At 42.7% G+C, this 20,651-nt stretch overlaps 1 protein-coding gene across 7 annotated transcripts in view; it reads right to left on the reverse strand.

The window, feature by feature from the left end:
- The window catches only part of csnk2a2b (casein kinase 2, alpha prime polypeptide b), a 35,196-nt gene extending 15,529 nt beyond the window's left edge, over positions 1 to 19,667 (reverse strand). For 3 of the 7 annotated variants that reach the window (XR_009795336.1, XR_009795335.1, XM_061822343.1), the window contains exons 1-9: positions 18,752 to 19,661; positions 17,858 to 17,990; positions 14,916 to 15,017; positions 13,292 to 13,342; positions 13,156 to 13,215; positions 12,994 to 13,077; positions 8,462 to 8,572; positions 6,011 to 6,112; positions 5,833 to 5,933 (exon numbers count right to left, since the gene is read on the reverse strand). Coding sequence is in view for 3 of the 7 variants with exons in the window: in XM_061822343.1 (XP_061678327.1) it covers positions 5,833 to 5,933; positions 6,011 to 6,112; positions 8,462 to 8,572; positions 12,994 to 13,077; positions 13,156 to 13,215; positions 13,292 to 13,342; positions 14,916 to 15,017; positions 17,858 to 17,990; positions 18,752 to 18,855 (848 nt within the window). In the remaining 4 variants the exon portion in view is untranslated. Of the gene's footprint in view, positions 1 to 5,832; positions 5,934 to 6,010; positions 6,113 to 8,461; positions 8,573 to 12,993; positions 13,078 to 13,155; positions 13,216 to 13,291; positions 13,343 to 14,915; positions 15,018 to 17,857; positions 17,991 to 18,751 lie in introns of all 7 variants that reach the window. The other 4 variants (XR_009795337.1, XR_009795338.1, XM_061822345.1 and 1 more) reach the window with 2 other exon arrangements.
- Positions 19,668 to 20,651: the final 984 nt, after the last annotated feature.

Here is a 20,651-nt window from a genome sequence, read left to right on the forward strand (position 1 = left end):
ATGACTTCCTGGAAAGTTGCATGGCGCTTTTTTTTTTTTTTAAACATAGCACAATGACCCAGAAGCTGCATTCTCCAGCCGTCATCCACTGCTCCCACAGGTTACACAAGACTGCCTTAAAGCTTCGATTAACGCAGATAACAAAAGGCTGGAGCATTTTAGTTAGGCCTCCAGGGATGATAGCAGGTATGGAGTTGAAAATTTTTTATTTATTTTTTAACTTTGGCGTGATGTGAGGTCACATGCATGGCTTTCATGCTCTGAAGAAGAAATCTGCACGCTTAGTGTAGCTGCATATTTCACTACTAGAATCATGTAATCTGAAGAATATGATTTTCTCTTCAATGACAATTTTGTTCAGTCCTTAGTTGTTTTTATAAGTTACCGCTAATGTTGAAATGATGAATTTTCAGAGGTACAGAAGTAGCAGGTACAGATTCACAGGGCTTAGAGCACCCTCTTGCGGTTGTCAGTGTGAAAGTAATGTATAAGCATGATGAATATAATTATGTGTTAATAATTTCACATATAGGTCGCTTCTTCTTCTTCTTCTTCTTTTCCTTTCGGCTTGTCCCGTTAGGGGTCGGCACAGCGTGTCATCTTTTGCCATCTTAGCAGATACTTACTTCTGTCCTGAGTCTAGCCTCCACTACTCTTTCCCATAACTTCATTGTGTGGCTCATCAACTTTATTCCTCTATAGTTCCCACAGCTCTGAACATCCCCTTTGTTCTTAAAAATGGGAACTAGAACACTTTTCCTCCATTCTTCAGGCATCTTTTCGCCCGCTAGTATTCTGTTGAATAAGTTGGTCAAAAACTCCACAGCCATCTCTCCAAATTGCTTCCATACCTCTACCGGTATGTCATCAGGACCAACTGCCTTTCCAGTTTTCATCCTTTGTAGTGCCTTTCTGACTTCCCCCTTAGTAATCATTTCCACTTCCTGGTCCTTCACTCTTGCCTCTTCAACTCTTCCTTCTCTCTCATTTTCTTCATTCATCAACTTCTCAAAGTATTCTTTCCATCTATTTAGTACACTACCGGCACCAGTCAACACATTTCCATCTCGATCCTTAATCACCCTGACCTGCTGCACATCCTTCCCATCTCTATCCCTCTGTCTGGCCAACCTGTAGAGATCCTTTTCTCCTTCTTTCGTGTCCAACCTGGTGTACATGTCTTCATATGCCTCTTGTTTAGCCTTTGCCACCTCTACCTTTGCCCTACGTCGCATCTCAATGTACTCCTTTCGCCTCTCCTCAGTCCTCTCAGTATCCCACTTCTTCTTCGCTAATCTCTTTCCTTGTATTACTCCCTGTATTTTGGGGTTCCACCACCAAGTCTCCTTCTCCCCTTTCCTACCAGATGACACACCAAGTACTCTCCTGCCTGTCTCTCTGATCACCTTGGCTGTCGTCGTCCAGTCTTCCGGGAGCTTCGGTTGTCCATCGAGAGCCTGTGTCACCTCTTTCCGGAAGGCCGCACAACATTCTTCCTTTCTCAGCTTCCACCACATGGTTCTCTGCTCCACCTTTGTCTTCTTAATCTTCCTACCCACCACCAGAGTCATCCTACACACTACCATCCTATGCTGTCGAGCTACACTCTCCCCTACCACTACTTTACAGTCAGTAACCTCCTCCAGATTACATCGTCTGCACAAAATATAATCTACCTGCGTGGTTCTACCTCCGCTCTTGTAGGTCACTATGTGTTCCTCCCTCTTCTGGAAATAAGTGTTCACTACAGCCATCTCCATCCTTTTTGCAAAGTCCACCACCATCTGCCCTTCAAAGTTCCTTTCCTGGATGCCGTACTTACCCATCACTTCTTCATCGCCCCTGTTTCCTTTACCAATATGTCCATTACAATCTGCACCAATCACAACTCTCTCGCTGTCTGGGATGCTCAGAACTACTTCATCTAGTTCCTTCCAGAATTTCTCTTTCAACTCTAGGTCACATCCTACCTGTGGTGCATAGCCGCTAACCACATTATACATAACACCCTCAATTTCAAATTTTAGTCTCATCACTCGATCTGATACTCTTTTCACCTCCAAGACATTCTTAGCCAGCTCTTCCTTTAAAATAACCCCTACTCCATTTCTCTTCCCATCTACTCCGTGGTAGAATAATTTAAACCCTGCTCCCAAACTTCTAGCCTTACTACCTTTCCACCTGCTCTCTTGGATGCACAGAATAGCAACCTTTCTCCTAATCATCATGTCAACCAACTCCTGTGCTTTTCCTGTCATAGTCCCAACATTCAAAGTCCCTACACTCAGTTGTAGGCTCTGTGCATTCCTCTTTTTCTTCTGACGCTGGATCCGGTTTCCTCCTCTTCTTTGTCTTCGACCCACAGTAGCTGAATTTCCACCGACGCCCTGCAGGTTAGCAGTGCCGGGGGCGGGCGTTGTTAACCCGGGCCACGACCGATCCGGTATGGGATTCTTTAGATGAACGCTCATATTTGTTTGGCACAGTTTTTACGCCGGATGCCCTTCCTGACGCAACCCTCTGCATTTATCCGGGCTTGGGACCGGCCTACAGATTGCACTGGTTTGTGCCCCCATAGGGCTGCATGCTGTGGAGTATAAATTGCACCCCTGGTCAAATTAGGGGAAAAAAAACACGACAAAATACGTTCTTCTTACCTCTCACCAAAGCTCTTCTTGCCCAATTGCTCCGTTAGCCTGGACGGCCAGCTCTAAGACGGGTCCTGGTCATTTCAAACCTCTTGCATTTAAGGATTATTGCAACCAATTTTCTCTTAAGAACCTTAAAGGAAGACTCTGCCCCAAAATTCACATGTACAATAAACCCTCCAATGTGAAGTAATATATTATATATCTTTTGTCACATTAATTGAAAATAAAAAACATTTTTGAAATCCAAGCAAAATCTGGATATGTACACCAGCTTTCACAGCCAGACCCGGAAGAAACGTCTTTGACCCCACCCCTGACGTCGCCGGTGCTTAGCATTACAGACCATTCGTTCTAGAAGTGTTGTGCACCAAACCGCAACAAAACTGTGAAAACACACCCAAATTTGTCGTTCTTTAACCTCCTGTGGGGTCAACCTGACAGGATAAAGCTGTGGCTGTCACAGTTGAGGCTCGTTCATCAGCCGGGGAAATTTGCACGCATCTAACCATTACTGGTTGTTAGCCGCCTAGCTTATAGCCTTGTGATGGTACTGTATAAGCAACAACATACTTTATGAGGCAGCACGGTGGGCCAGGTATACAGCGTTGGCCTTACAGCTATGAGGACCCAGGTTCAATCCCGGACCTCGGTGTGTGGAGTTTGCATGTTCTCCCCGTGTCTGCGTGTGTGTAACCTACCTCCTGCCCGTTGACAGCTGGGATAGGCTCCAGTACTCCCGCAACCCTTGTGCAGCTAAGAAAATGGATGGATGGATATGTATGTGTAATCACTTTAGGGAAGTCCCAATTTTTTGTTTTTGCATTTTATATTCCAGATATAAATAAACTATTAAAGCCCTGGTGTCAAACCTATAAACATTCTAAAATAGATATTTCAATGAAAAATACATAACATTCACTTCAATGTCTATACGAAAAAATGTGAGCGGAGAGCGCGTTATCCATGCGCAAAGTTGCAGAAGTGTCATTCTACGATATCCCAGTGCTCGCCATATTGGCTGCATCCTCCGTCCGTGACATCACAAATGAAAACACGCGGTGCACCCTCATGGGAGACAAACGCGCCCCATCTGACACGGAAGCTCTTTTCGAAAAAGAGAACACCACACAACCGAGTGAAGTTACCGGGGCAATATTACACTATTGTTTCGAGCCCTCGGGGCAATATTACACTATTGTTTCGAGCCATATTCATGATATGCGATCATGGCCAAACCTCAGCCCCGTCCGATCCACTTCCGCGGCGGAGATGAGCCATCGGGACAGCCTTCGCAGAAGCAGTGACTGCCGAACGCGTCGCCTCAGCCGGTGTGGCTAATTTTCTGCGCCGTGGTGGCATATAAGGGGGAGGTGGAGCCGAGCCATGCTGCTTTTAGGGGTATGTTCAAAGCCACCGCAGTACTTGTTGAACACCGTCGAGCCGGGGCACATTATTGCCTACCTGTTATTTGGAACCCACGAAGCTCTTGTCCTCTGCACCCGTGCAATCCATTTTTCACAACGAACAGGGTCTCTTTCAAACTTATGAAGGGTAATTCCATTCTCCTGAGTGTTCAAGCAATGTCCAGCAATGCAATGAGCCGGCATTTTGGCTAACACGAATGAACAACGAGCTACCTTCCCGGAGGTAAAAATAATGGAAACAAACGAGTTCACGAGGGGGCGCCTCTGTCCTGTATGTCACTTCCTGCTTCTTCTCAAAAACAAATCCCTCAAAAAGATTTTCATGGTGGGAGTTACAAAAAGCTGTACGTCAAAATCATGTTTTGTGGTGAAAAAACACATGGGACCATATTGGCTGTGGGTTTTTCATTAATAATATAGCAAAAATAATCAATTTCATGACACTTGACCTTTAAATAGTCCTAAGCCTTATTCAGAAAATAAGCTCGCATTTTTGATCAACTTTGGACATAGCCCGTAGCATTCATATAGCTCACATAGGATTCACATAGAATTCCAAGACCGTTAAAAATGTGTACTCACCGATTTTCCACTGGATGTACAAGTGGTCCTTTCATCAAACTGTCATGGATCATAAGTAAATTGATATGTAACATGTATTCGCCCAAACAAACAACTTCGTATCAGTTATCTAGTATCTATGTTGTGCAGACGTGTTGATCGTGATCTAAGTTCATTCCGATATGCTCCATATTTTTTTTCAACCTTTTTTCAAACTCACGACAACACTGGCATTCCGCCCCAGTTGGCATTAGGTCACAAAGAGAACACGAACACCAGTCTTTCGAAATGAGCCTGTCTGGAACATCTCCCAAGTCCATGTTATACGAGTACTGTCCTTCGTCAGTGTCACGTCCCCTCTCCAACACGTCAGGTTCCATGCTCTGTGTGTATTCTGGCTCAAATGCTTGAACATTGTATATTATGCCATTTTTGTTTTGTTTGTTTGTAATTATTTTTCACAAAAATTGGCCACAAAATGGCAGATAATGGACGTTCTCGGTTTGGTGAAACCGCAAAGATGTGTGGATTTCCTAAGTCCAATCAGTATAATGAAACACAGCTGGATGGGGTGCTGTTTGTACATTGAGGAAAAATGAACTCAAATGTTATTAACAAATGGCTGCAATTTTTAAAAAAGTGTAACATTTAAGGGGCTCTTAAAACTTTCCATACCCGCTGTATATAAATTGGGGTTAAGTAATTTTTTCTCTCTCGGTAAGGTGCTGCTTACTGTACCCTTGACTCGGGACTTCCTTGGCATACAATAACCACCTAAACTTTGAATAAAATAAAACGATGGAAATTACATTTTAAATAATACAAAGCTAATTAATATGTCTGAAGCAATGGTCGTTATTTATCTTGTGTGGTCCTGTCTGAGGTTTGGACTCAGTTGACCACTGAGTGATGCCTGGCACCACAGAAGCTGGACTCATTTACACTTGCACGCTCTCTGCACTATCCAGGCTATCCTTAAACTCAATCAACACTATAAACTCTCCAAAGTCAAGGAGCTTGTACAAACTATAAAATCTGTAACGAAATTCTGAGCTGACACTTCCCGAATCCTCATCATTTGTGGCTTCACTCGTGAATGAAGCAAGCCATGACATGGACTTTAAAGAAACACCCCTTCAATTACCCAACACATGCTTTGGTGACTTGGCACATCTCATAACATCACAAGCACTTACTGTCCAAGGAGATCTTTAAAGCGTGGATCAAGTTCGATGTGGTATTTACGCAGGTAGCCGAACAGCTCATCTGTCCCCAGAACCTTGGCAATTCGCACCAGCTACAAAACAAAATTTAGTGTTCAAAATTAAGCAAAAAACTGATACAATGATTGAAAAGCCAGGGTAACAATGTTACCTGGTCGTAGTTGTCCTGCCCGTGGAAGAAGGGCTCTTTCTGGAAGATCATGCTGGCAAGCATACAGCCCAAGCTCCACATATCTAGACTGTAATCATACATCTGAAAGAAAAAAAATCATCAAACAGGACTACCAATAATGAAGACAGACAGGGAGATTATCTACTGCAGTGGTCTCACTTAAGTCAATTCCTTAAATCCAACCTCCACAGTCAAAAAGCCTGAACATCATACAACTTGGGAATACAGTAGAACCTCAATAAAATGGACTAATGGGTCATCTGTTACAAATGATTTCCTGGTACATGGTAGCAATTTCTTTTTTGTTAATGTACAGTCCAAAGTTAAGGTTGGTAAATTTTTGAGGCCGAAAATATCCTGTACAGGACTACATTATAGTAAATCAGTCACTCACATTTGACAGGCGCGACCGCACACTTCTGTGCTCGCAAATCTGCAAAGTCGAGCACGAAAAATCACGCACGTAAAATTTGTTACCAGTAGAAAAAATAGATATGAAAAGACATCACTTATTTTGTGTAGTCTTGACATTAATTTACGTGTTTATTTCATAAAAGTTAACTAAAAAAGCCTGCTGCAAAACAACAGGTATTCACACAGAAACAGGAAATGCAAGTTAACCGTACTGTGCATGTACGGAAGTTAGGCCGAAAGCGCATGTTCAGACCCGCTTCACGTACTGTGAGCGCATTTACGTCGCAAGTCATCAACATCATGAGCCATGTCAAAGGAAATTCAGTTACATCATGACTGCTCAATGCCTCGATCGCGAGGTAGTGTGACGGCGTAAATTTTTTTTTTTTTAAATGACAAGACTATCATCCACCCCATCGCTTGATTCAGGTGTGGCCAATACGTCGACCACATGCACATAAAGGCGCGTTCTAGCAAGCCGACCTCCTATTTACGGGAATCGCGGTGATGCGTACCCCCCACAACAACACATCACGATTGGCAACAGGAATATTTGTTACAATGTATCGCGAGCTTGTTGCAACTAACGCTGATTATGTTGAACTAAATTTTTAGCATTTTCAAAACATTGCGGGTGAAGACAGTTCATGTTGGTTCCTTGACAGGTTAGTGCATTTAACTTATTTTCAGATAAAGTTTGTGAGATCAAAAATTTTGATTGATCAAAAATTAGGAAATAAAAAAAATAGGAAATCATTTGTTTGAAATTTTACTTTTCTATTTTAGTTACGTATTGGTTTATTTTACTTTTTCATTTACAGTTATGTTATATTAATCCAGTAAGTTATTTTAAGGCCATCCCTAATCACACCCGCAACTTTATCTGCGAGCATGACTGACCACACCCGTGCATTTTTCAAATGTGAGTGACTGGTAAATACACATAGAAAATTGTGGAAATGTTCGAATAGTTTCAAAATGTATCCGAATTAACCGCTAGTTTGCCTTACATAGACATTGTTGACATACTCGTCATAGTCAAGTCGGTTTTATGAGCCGCAACGAATCAGTCCTCGTTTCCAACCCTGTTGCCAATGACGAATCACTTAAAAAACAAAACAAAACACTGTGACAGTATAAAAAATTGCATATTCCAGACACTTGAGTTTTGTATTCCTCTTTGGGCTTACATTACAGTCAGCTGTGTGAACTCTGTGGCACAGAGCAATATGCTAAGATATCATGAATTCCTGCCATCATGGCAGCCATGTGGAAATGTTGCTGGATTCAAAAAGGACACCCCATTGGCATCTGTTATATTGTACTATGTTGGATCTAGTCATATTGGTTAACTATGACTCGGAAACGTGTCTCTCAGTCTCTGCTCATATTTCACGACAGCCCCAGTATACAAGAGTTAAAAAATTCTTGGAACTAACAGACTTTGTCAAAAGTAGTTCGAGTGACCAGTCAAAGCTACTTTTGGACATTGTTTGTTCCTGACGGTCCATTTTATCTGGAATCCAATTTTTTAGGCATTGTTTTATCAGTGTTCCAATGTATAAATTTTTCTTTCATTTTTACATTTTCTTTTTGCCAGATGTCACATGAGATGTGAGCAAATATATTTCGGCTATGCAAAGCATTACCTTTTCCAGGTCTATTATACTTCATGTGATGCCGCTGTAGAACATACCATTAATGACAATGACGAAAAGTGCAATAACAAACGGAACATCAAGATTAAGAATTTACTGCTGAGTACAAAACAAGCAATAATTATTCACAAATTAAATTTACGAAACTAGCTCTAATTTGAAATAAAGTTACTATATGCAACACAACATTTACACTTCCACCACTTTCTCTTTGTGTGGTGTCATTTATTTTAATTCGTCTTTATTCTTACATGGCAGTCAGGAACGTTTAAATGTTACTATAATTATTTCTTCCTGTGTCTGTCTGAAAGCATCTTGATAAATGCCACTGCTGGGACATGGATTTGTGATAAATTACCTGGTAATCCACCAGGAGCTCGGGGCCTTTGAAGTATCGGGATGCCACTCTGACATTGTACTCCTGGGAAGGGTGGTAGAACTCCGCTAAACCCCAGTCTATAAGGCGTAGCTATGGAAACAAATCATTTGTTAAAATCCTACAATCAAAAATTACTGAAAAATCTGGAAAGTATTCTACTGTCGTCAGTTAGCTTCCATATTAGGAATTTAACCAAATCCCATGAGACGAAAGTCCTTAATTTCCTGCATGAGGACCAGGGTTCAAGCCCAGCCCCGCCTGCGTGGGTTTTCTCCGGGCACTCCGGTTTCTTCCCACATCCCAAAAACAGGCAACATTAATTGAACACTCTGAATTGCCCTTAGGTGTGATTGTGACCGTTGTTTCTCTCCATGTGGCGTGCGATTGGCTGGCAACCAGTTCAGGATGTACCCTGCCTCCTACCCGTTGACAGCTGGGATAAGCTCCAACACTACCGTGAATCTTGTGAGGACAAGCGGATAATGGATGGATTTATTAAACCATGTCACTTCAGGGATGCATTTATGTCTGTTTGTTGCCCCCTGCTGGACAAGTTGAAAAGTGTATATTTGTGAGTCCAAAATGGCTATTCATCTCATGAGTATTTTGACTGAACAATGACGATAAAATCCTTTTTTATAAATACTTGGTAAATATGCTCCATGTCTTGACATAACACTGCTCCACGAAATGATTGTGGCTGATAGCCTTGAGTTATTGTATTGGTGGTGGGAATTTGATTAACCGAATCAGTTACAACATATTTGTTACGTTAAAACAACCTTAAAATACCTCATAACAAAATTAGGGATGTTTGGATAAACCCTTTCTTTGCCTTCATCTTCCCATAAATCACTTGACTTTATTTGCAAGATCTCTTGTGAGCTTTGTCAGATCTCTTATATTACAATGACCCGCACCATGCAGTGTAACGCTGGGTAAAAAGTAGTAGTGGTCATCAGGAGAGTGGTGGAACCGAAATTATATCTGCTGTTATTTTAAGGCTCGCCCTCCCACACTATTCACACGTATTAGAGGAACTCCTATCACCAACAGCAGAGAATATTTTCTACAGTAGAGTCAAAACGGATCAAGACTGACAAAAAAATGCAATAAAAAAAAATATATATTTGTGACAAAACATAATGGGAAATATGAACAAAATTTCACCTTTCTATACTGGGTTGAAAATTCTTTTCAGTCACTTCAAGGCTGAAGTGTGGAATGAAGAGACATCACCAGTCACTGGATTTCATGCCTGATTATTCTCTGCTGCCTCTACTGCAACTGTCTTTTAAGGTCCACCTACATCTTGCTTAGGCCATTTTCCCTTCAGTTTTGTCTTCAGCAAGTGAGATGCATGCTCAATTCAATTCTGGCAAGGTGACTAACTTAGATATTCCAAAATATTTCACTCTTTGTCTTAAAAAAAATTAAGTTGCTTTCCCACAGTGGTCATTGTCCATCTGCACAGTGTAGCACCACCCTGAACCAGAACTGAAGTAGTTGCCTGAATATGAGCAGATATTACTGCACACTTGGATTCCTCCTGATACTTTTTGTCAGCAGTCATCTCATCAATAAAAAATAAATACAGCCAACCTGCATACATACATATGACATATGGATCAATGTGACCTTATCAAAGCCTTCAGTATTACTAAAGGGTCCACCAGAGCAAAAAAGGCAGCTCAATCACAATCACCACAGGGGAAATCTTGCACGTAATTTGCAGGGTTGTTGAGTCAGGACACTGTTGAAACAACCACCCAAAGACACTGGAGCAAGTGACTCAATGGATCCTCTCTACGGTGTAGGCCTTTATAGAATGAAGGTCTTTTTGCAGTTGTGGGCTTAAAACAGGCTCAGTAGCCCCAAAGCCAGGAAAGAACTATACAAAAATGATGTAAAGACATAGGGCTGTTTCCTCTACACATGAGTGAGCAATGAGCAACAAGATTGAGGTGTAATAAGTGCCATGAATTTTGACCCAACCACGGCTATTGTAATCTAAACACAATTGGTACTGGGAAATGTACTCTATGTCAAACAAAGGTGGATCAGCAAAAAAAAAACAAAAACATTACTGTATATGGGAAAAGTTGTGCGAGTTGGGGAGGCTAATTTCTAAGTGGACCTTCTTAAAAAGTGTTAATGACATTCTATATCTACAGAAGACATGGAAATAGCCAAAACTGTGAATGCAACATGCAGGGAATGTTACAGTGAGCCCGGTCAAGTTAAGGTTGTAGTCACCATTCTTGGGGTGACTTTGACTGTCGATGGAGCTGGGACACCAGGCAACCCACTCACGTCAGCAACACTACACACACAAAAAAAAAAAAAAAAAAAAAAAAAAAAAAGATTGTGGAGCCACTTTTCTTTGGAGCACATGTGCTCACCATGGATTCTCCATAATAAACACCATGTTCAAGCATAAGGGTGTCCACATGTGCACTTGACACCAGAACATCTTGGGTTGCTGTTCAATGATTGACTTTGTAGCGGGACGGAGCTGTCAACTGATCACCATCTGGTGGTGAGTTGACTCCAATGTTGGGGGAAGATGCGATTCCAATCCGGAAGGCCTCAACATATTGTGAGGGTGTGCTTGGAACGTCAAGCAGAATCCCCTGTCAGAGGACATTTTAACTTCCACCTCTGGCAGAATTTCACCAACGTCTCGGGGCAGGCGCGAGACATTGAATCCGAGTGGGCCATGTTCTGTGTCTATACTGTTGAGGCTGCCGACTGGAGCTGTGGTCGTAAGATAGTCATTGCCTGATGTGGCAGCAGTCCCCGAACTCGTTGGTAGACCAAGTGGTGAGGGATGATGGTCAAGGTGAAGGAGTCCTACAGGGTCTTTATTGCCTGTGGGACTCGAAGCAGCTAATGGGTACTGGCTGGCCAAGCGGAATGCAGATTTGGTGATCGTTGACGAAAGAACTAGGCCATGGGAGTAGTTTGGTGAGGCCATGGAGGACACGTTCCGGACGGCTTCGAGACAATTCTGGACCGCCGTCCGATGTCTCAGGAGGGGAAGGCAGTGTACCGTCAACACTGTGTATAGTGGAGATGGGGCACTGCTGACCTTGACTCAGGACGTTGTGAATCGGTGGGGAGAAGACTTCGAAAACCTCAATTCCACTACATGCCTTCCCATGAGGAGGCAGAGTCTGAGGTCTTTGAGGCAATCATTTCCATTTCTGGGGTTGAGGTCACCGAAGTGGTTAAAAAGCTCCTCTGTGGCAGGGCCCCGGGGGTGGATGAGATGCCCTTGGATTTCCTAAAGGTTCTGGATGTTGTGGGGCTGTACTGGTGGAAATGTCTCTGCAACATCGTGTGGACATCTCCGACGGTGCCCTGGGATTGGCACACTCTGGTGGTGATCCTCCTTTTTAAGAAGGGGGACTGGAGAGTGTGTCGCAACTACATCGGGAGAGTGTATTCCAACTACAGAAGGATCACTCTCCTGAGCCTCCCTGGTAAAGTCTGTTAAGTGGTGCTGGAGAGGAGGCTCTGTCAGGAAGTGAAATCTCTGTTTCAGGAGGACCAGTGTAGTTTTCATTTTGGCCATGGAACTCAACAGGGTCCTCAAGGGTGGCTCGAGGTTCACCCAACCAGTCCAAATGTGTTTTTGTAGACTTGGAGAAGGTGTTTAACTGTGTTCCTAGGGGAGTACTGTGGGGGTGCTTCGGGAATATGGGGTGCCAAACCCCCTAATACGGGTTATACTGCGGGTGTCAGAGTTTGGGCCACATTTCTTGCAGTAAATTGCACTAGTTTCTAGTGAGGGTTGGACTTTGCCAAGGCTGCCCTTTGTCACAGACTCTGTGAATAACTCTCATGTTATGTTCTGTACTTTTGGTTTCATCAACACAGTATCTCCAACTCTCACTGGAGTGGTTGGCAGCTGAGTGTGAAGCGCCTGGGTTTAGAATTAGCACCTCTAAACCTTTGTCCAGTTAGAAAAGGGTGGAGCTGCAGTAATGCAGACGTTGTATTGGTCCGTTGTGGTGAAGAAGGAGCTAAGCCAAAAGGTGAAGTTCTCTATTTACCGGTCGATCTACGTTCCCACTCTCACCTATGGCCACAAACTGTGGGTCATGACAGAAAGAACGAGGTCCGGATACAAGCGTCTGAAATGAGTTTTCTCCTCAGGGTGTCTGGGCTCCCCCTTACAGGTCCGGTGGGTATCTTGGTCACCCGGGAAGGGTTCAGATTAAAACTGCTGCTCCTCCACATCAAGAGGAGCCAGACGAGTTGACTCGGGGATCTGTTTAGGATGCGTTCCTGATGGGCATGTCTCCCTCTGAGGAGACCCTGGGAACACCCCAAGAAACGTAGGAGAGACTATGTCTTTCTGCTAGCTTGAGAATGCCTTGGCATCCCCTTGGGAGAGCTGGAGGAAATGGCTGCAGAGAGGGAAGTCTGGGCTTCCCATTAAAGTTATAGAGCCTGCGACCCGGATACACGCAAGAAAATGGATTGATGAATGGATGACTGCCAACCTTTCTCAACTGGTGGTCGATCATCACATTGTGGGGCTTGACGTCTCGATGCATGATTCCCATGCTGTGACAGTAATCCAGGGCCTGACCAATGCATGCAGACATGGAAAATGAATGAATTAATGTAAATATTGTTTAAAAAATAAAACAAATTTTTTTTACCTTCAGTAGTTCATACATATAAAAACGGATATCATAGTCAGTCAACTTCTGGTACAACTCCTGTGGAGGTGGAACAATTTTGTACTTTGAAAATAATTCAACAATGGCCAATAGTAGAATAGACAACCATTTTTACCTTGAAGTCTGTGTTATTGATGCATTCAAAGACGAGTGCTGGAGTTCGGGACTATGACGACATAAGAAGCAAGGATGGACAAATTATTTAGTGCAGAAATATCAAACAAAGTATAAAAAAGAACAGAACTAACTTGGTAATTTAACTCCAAACAACCAGCGAGACTGACAATAAACATTTTGTCTGAAAGAAACTAATAGATATTGTCCATCATCAACTAGGAAACTCTTCTCCAGAACATCCACAAATTTTAAGGTAAAATGAAGAAATCTAATCTGAATTTGTTTCAGTTTGAAGTTTAAGGCATTGGTGGAATAAATACAGCTACATTTCTCTAAAACACAAAACATATTTGCATTGCAGATTACCTCAAGTAGCTTTGCAATGATGGAAACACTGCACCAGTAGTGACATTGACTGCGATGTTACAGAAAAGACGCACAAAAAGTGCCAAACCACTAAGTGACCACTGTATCCTTATTTCTGAAATTAGGACTGCAAATAAATATTACCACTTTGGCAAACGCATTCTGGGATTTATTGTTTTTGCCCGAACAAAGTTACTATTTCTCCATTTTGAGCACACTGTCAAAGTGGTATAAACATCTTTATGACGGTGGTTGCAGTTTGCAGGGGTGTGTTGCATACAGAAAAGCTTACAATAGGATACTGACACCTATTCCTAAAATTTTGACTCATACACCTCAATATATATATATATATATATATATATATATATATATATATATATATATATATATAAAATATACTGTAATATTACCTCATTGCTGCCTCAGTAAACGTGAAATATGAATTAAAATTGTCCACGCATTCCCTGAGTCCCAGATCTATTTTGCCGAGAGGCCTGAAAGCTGGTCCTTTGAATTTCTCAAACTTATCTATGTCACTAGGGAAATCTCCGCCTACCTCTGCTCCCAAGCCAGTGCTGTCAACGTAACAAACGTGTGCCTTCACAAGTGGGTCTTCTACATGGAGGCAGCCAATCAGAAGAAAGGGGGCGGTCTCAGCCAAATATGGACAAAATGGATACAAAACTGGTCAAACATAAGTCGCTCTCAGGGGGCCTTTTCTGGACACTCGTATGACTTGTATGATAAAGCCATGTTTTTTTTGGGGGGGGGGTTGATGAAAATGACATACCGACGTCATGTTAGTCACTCTATGGAGATCTAAATAGTCAAAATATGCGATTGTTAAGGTAATCACGACATTAACATCTATCAAATCTAACAAACATATGCCAACCTTGCAATGAGTGTAGTTACATATACAGCATGACAAATGACAACACATTTTCAGTTTTACAAGTACAGCAATCTCAAATGCGAACAAAACCGACCAATGAGCAACCAGAACCAGTATATACCGAAAAGATTCATACAGCAAACTCGGAAGCCAGAAGAACAGTTTTATCAGTAAATTGTCCACATTTTGTCATTGAAAGATTCTTTTACTGGATGGGAGGGAACTGGAAGCAGACAGATGATTTGTACCATCACCAGGATAACGTGGTTTAAAATCCCCAATTAATCGACACAATAGCACTCAATGTTTACACACTATGGATATGATTACATGATAAGAGTTTCATCAGATAACGTACCACAGGATCTTTAACTGTATCCACCAGACGGATGATGTTAGTCCCACCTCGAAGGTTCTCCAGGATCTTGATCTCACGCTTGATCTTCTTTTTCTTAACAGGCTGCGATGTTACATGAGATGGGGGGACGAATGACATTACAAAATTTTCCAACATGTCACTTTTGACTCCTGATGCTGAAGCTGCTGATTCAGCTCAGCTGCCTCTAGTATGCATGCTTCAGCATCATTTTGTCAGTCTTACAGCACAGAGAGAACTTTTGCAGCAACAATGTGGTTTACATTCAGGAAGTATAAATTGAATGCAGTAAACAAGCATACTGCTTCTTTTACAACCAATTAAATACTGAAATTTTAACATTTGTCCTGCAATAGCGCAACAATCACATCAGTGTAAGGCTAGGCAATACATGTTATTTCATCAATTAATTTGAGAACGTTTTTTTAATTGTTATTTTAGTTGGCATCGATACTTCAAAGTGCATCTACTGCTTGACCTAAACATGGCTGGGAACAAAGTGGAGCTGGTTTACAATGGCATACGCAGCATGGCCAATTTTGTCCCTTTCCTTCACCTTAAACAAACCCATCTAGCAACAACTTCTTTTAAATAAAGTGACAACCTAACCAGAATCATCTACACATTGCATTCTGTATGAGAATAAAGGACCCTGGTGGAAGGCAATAACAGACTCAATTACACTGAACATGCCCAAAAGACATGGTAAGCATTTAAATATCGCAGGAGTAACAATTTATTGACATCAGAAACTCTTCATGTGCTACCACGGTGGAAATACTTTGCCAAGGTTACCTGGCTCACTTGTATAACTTGACATGGCAAAACAGCGAGAACTGGAGTGGGCGCGGTGTTGCTCTTCGACAACATCAATGCCATCCAACCAGCCGAACCGTGAACGTTCAGACAATTTGATATCTCATTTTATTACAAATTGTTGAACATCAAAAATGTTAATTTCATAAGGATCGTGTTTACATTCCCTTAAGACAGAAGGGAGATTTTTCCGAGAGGAAAATCTTAATTTCACATGATCTGTAAAAGAAAAATAAAATATTTACATGTGCCTATGCAAGTTAATGCCTGGGGGGGAAATAAAAATTTTTTCGTATCAGGTGAAAGAAACCAAATCCCAGTATAGGGGAGAAAGAGTTTTGCTCTGCTTTTTCCGAGTGAAGAGGAAAAAAAATTGATTGAAATTGGTAAGACCAAAAAAAATAAAATAAGAACGTTGTGGTTCCGATTTCCTAAATTTCAGAACAAGGGTCGGAAGGTAGTTTTTTTTTTTTTTACAAAATGTTTTTACTCCATCTCCAGCATGTGGTTCCGCCATTTTCGTCACTTCTCATGAAATTGCATTCTCTCGTACATAATGAGATCAAAATTCATGATGGAGTCGCTCATTGCAAAACACCGGAATATTAGCGGAGATGATAAACTTGATTATGTCACGAACAAGGCAGACAGCATGAAACTGTCACAAATTGGACATGGCAAAACAAAAACATGACTTGATTCGGTACAGTAACGCTATGACATGGGATGAGACAGTTATGCTAACTGACCCTCATGAACACATGCATATACTGCAATCCCTCTCTACTTTGCAATTCACCTATTGCAGATTCAGTGCATTGCGTTTTTGTTTTCACGCCCCCACCCAAAAAAAGCCACATTGTCTTAAAGTGTGTACTATAATATGTGAGGCACATTGATACAACATGCATTGTTACAAGGCACAGCCTCAAAAACGTGCCTCTGTATGGTGCTGCTCATCGGTAAGTGGAGAAAGAGTTTCCTAGATGGTGGGCATACATTTTTAATATGGATGAAAAAGGGCTTTTTTGGAAGAGGATGGCTCAACAAACTTCAAGGACCGTGAGTGAACTTAAAGTCTCTGCGAGCCTCTTCTTTGCCGTGAGTGAGTGAGTTTTTCACATTTCACAGGGGGTTCTGGTCCCACAATGCAATAAGTGTGCAATGAGGTGCAGCCCCGCGCACAAGTAAGTGGCATGCCCACGCCCGCACCTTGTGTGGCCGCTGTCAAACACCCGACTCAACTCTGTGCTTGCACAGTAGCTCACTGCGCACAGGGCCGTGGAGAACCATACGCCTGACATATTTATTACATGGTGTAAAAATGTTAGGGTCGGCAGGAATTTTTAGGGTCGGTCAGGAAAAAAATAGATCCACCAGCTTCTTTTTTCTTTTATGCCTAATCCAATTTTTGTGAGAGACAAAAAGAAAGGCAGATATTTCGAGAGCCATATTGACTTTTTCAATGTTGTAAAATTTGGGCATCACAAAAACATACATTCTTACCAGGATTCCTTTGTCACATGTTTTGCTTTGCCTTTTTCTGACTATTTCAAAAAGACACACCTTAGATCAGGGGTCACCATCTTTTTGTAAGTAACAGCTACTTTTCTGCATCTGGATTAATCCTAAAGGAGGGATGTTTTACACACAATTGTGAAATAATTTTGCTCAAATTACCTTTGATATTTTTTATTCGGTTATTAATAATTATAATAAATAATGTGAAGACAATGATCATTTTAATTTCACAAAAATTAGGAAACTGATACCAATATGAAACTGTCTTTCTATACACCTCTGCTGGTGTTTACATGTTCAAATGATCACTTCTAAAACATATCTACAAAAATTATAACGTCCTACCACTCGTAAGCTATTGTTTTGGAACAGGACCGCAGAATACTCATGCAGTGACCGGGCGCTACCTTGTGCCCGAGATTGGTGACCCCTGCCTTAGGAAGCAGTTTAACATAAAAACAAGAGATCCAGGAAGTAGACTGAAGACACATTGTCCCAATACTTCTGCCCAGCGTCATCACATACATCATTATCAAAGTTAAAAAGGAGGGGGGGGGGGGGGTTCCCGTAGGTTCAAAGCTGCTCACCTTCAGAATCTTGACCACCACCTTCTCATTGTTGGTGATGTTTACGGCCTCGAAGACTTCACTATATTTCCCTCTGCCCAGTTTACGTACCAGCTGGTAGTCCTCCTGGTTGCTATGAGGACAGACAGAGAATCTGTGCAGTGTGTATATGTAAAGCAAGAGTGAAAAAACATCTTCAGCTCCAGTGAAAGTCCATCCATTATTTTTCTGTACAGCTTGTCCTCACTTGGATCAAGGGTGAGCTCAAGCCTATCTCAACTGACTTGTTAAAGTTTATATTACTCTCTCAAAGGGAAATCCAATTCACATTAAGATACATGTTGCACATCTCGGCATGCAAAGCTAGACTAAGTCAAATAGCCACATAAACAGTGCTGCGTAACTTGAACTGAGTGTGCGGGGACCATCATTGCCTTGCGTCATAGCACATTGACAGTAAGTACAGAGAAGACTGCCATCTCTCCGGACACAAATTGACATTTTTACATTGTTCACAGCGAGACTCAAACCTCGGAACCCCAGTCCTTACAGATGAGCTACTGTAGGTGAGATGCTGAGGTACACCCTGAACTGGTCGCCAGCCAAAAGCTGGGGGCAAACACCACAGGGAGGCCAGAACATTTGTTTAAACCTCGTGCTGCAAAGCAGACGTGCTAACCCTTAATCTCCACTGTGAAATATATTTGCAAAACTGTTTTTAGTGGTTTCATAGCATACATCCGTCAAGGACGGAGAGAGACTGTACTATCTTGGTGTCGTCACACCCTCGCAGCTACGAGTGTAATAATAGACACTGATCCACACTTTCCTTAACAAGCAGCCATTATGTTAAGTGTTCAGGCATCACATGCAAGCTATCAAAGAAAAACAACAGTTAAGAAGAAATGTCCTCACTTCCAGTTGGGCACGTGGGCCTCGTAGTCCCAGTAATCCCGGCTCTTCAGTGTGTTGACATCAACATACACGCGCGATTTGCTCCCGGCCACCGGACCCGGCATGGCGAGACCCGTGGCTCGCGATCACGGAGAATCTGGAGTGGATTCCGATCTCAGGACAAATTTGAAAGAAAGGATCTTCACTATTGTGTGGGTGGGCGCTGGATAAATAGGCCCGCTATCCTCCTTCTGCACCAAGAAAGATAAAAAGGGGAACGGCTGAAGAGGACTTTAATTGATGGCCGTGCAGATCTCCTTCATTGGATTGTCACAAGCAACGGTCCCGTTGGGCTGAGAATGAAAACTGAGGTTCCGGAGAGAGACGACGAGGCATCGGGGTGATGAGGTAGAAAAGAAAGCGGTTCCGAAAGAGGGCACACGGGAATGCTGTTGGCAATTTCAACACAGCTTAGTTAAAAGTGACGGGCTCCTCTTGAACTACGGGCCCTGGATACAAAACGTTAGTGGAGCGAAGCGATCAGTTTCCTGTGCTAAATGGAGGACAGTAAACCCTCCGTTGTCCGGTCTTCGCTGTCAAATAAATGCTGATACCGATGTTGATCGGTAGTGGGGTCGAGATCGATGTTGTTAGCTAACGTTAGCAAGTGATGCTACTTGAGCACGGAGATGTCGCCCAAACGAGGAGCGCTCGCCGCCGTGCACCACCCGCAGCGGATCTCGCGTCATGGGAGGCCGGCTACGCGGGGAATGGGCGCTTCGAAACTCCCCACGTGACGAGACAGCGACCGAGGAACCGTGGGTGTCTTCTGTAGCCACAGTCCTCCCCGGTCGAGAGCACACAGGAAAGGGGAGCAGATTGAGAGTGAAGACACGCGAGAGCTACCCGGAAGTAAAAGCCGCTAAATACCGGGGTGACGATAGGGACTGTAGTGATTGGCTCAGCGGCTGTGACACAGCGACTCCTTGTGACGAGGAGCCTAAAGTCTCCCAGAATGAGTCGTGAAAAACAGTGGATCTTTACATACTTGCGGTTCGACACCCGCGGCTTCACCTATCCGTCGATATCCAACCATACATTTTCTGAACCGCTTATCCTCACGAGGTTCGCGAAAGTGCTGAAGGGCACAACCTGAACAGGTTGCCAGCCACTCGCAGGCAACATGGAGACAAGACAACAGTTGCCATAATCAAACCTAGGGGCAATTCAGAGTCTCCAATGAATGCATATTTTTTTAATGTGGGAGGAAACCGGAGTGCCCAGAGAAAAGCCATGCAGATACGGGGAGAACATGCAAACTCCGCAGAGGTGGGCCTGGATTTAACCTGGGTCCTCAGAACTGTGAGGCCAACGCTTTATATCTGCGCCAGTGTGCTGCCCTCATTAAAAGCATAAAAAAAAAAAAAAACTCGTATTGCCTGAAAAATAACCCCACCCTAACACATTTTCCGATCTGTTTCCAATAAAGTAAAAGAGCACAGCATTGTATATAAATATGAAACACTGTAAATAAATAAACTATAATTCTTGTAGATGGCACGGTAGCGCGCCTGATGAGAGGGTTACACCAGCGAAAGCAACTATTCAGTGTCAACTGATACCAAATAACAAAACCCCTGGTGAGCTCTTGCTCTACATCAGTTTAACAACACAGCTTCTCCAGTGTGCCAAGGGAAGTCCCCGTGCATAAGAACCTATCTTGGATTCAGGGCCTTACCAATACGGCAAATAAACTACTGAATTCTGTGACGTGGGCTTCAACAGTACTTGACACCGCTACCACTGTTGTCTTACAGTACTCGGGCACTGAAATGAAGTTATAACTATGTCAAAGCAATTATTTTCTGTTCACCAGAGTGGAAGAATATCTAAACCCTGCTTGTAATTTACATTTTGGCTT

Source organism: Syngnathoides biaculeatus, chromosome 6 (assembly GCF_019802595.1).
Source record: "Syngnathoides biaculeatus isolate LvHL_M chromosome 6, ASM1980259v1, whole genome shotgun sequence".
NCBI classification, from domain to species: domain Eukaryota; kingdom Metazoa; phylum Chordata; class Actinopteri; order Syngnathiformes; family Syngnathidae; genus Syngnathoides; species Syngnathoides biaculeatus.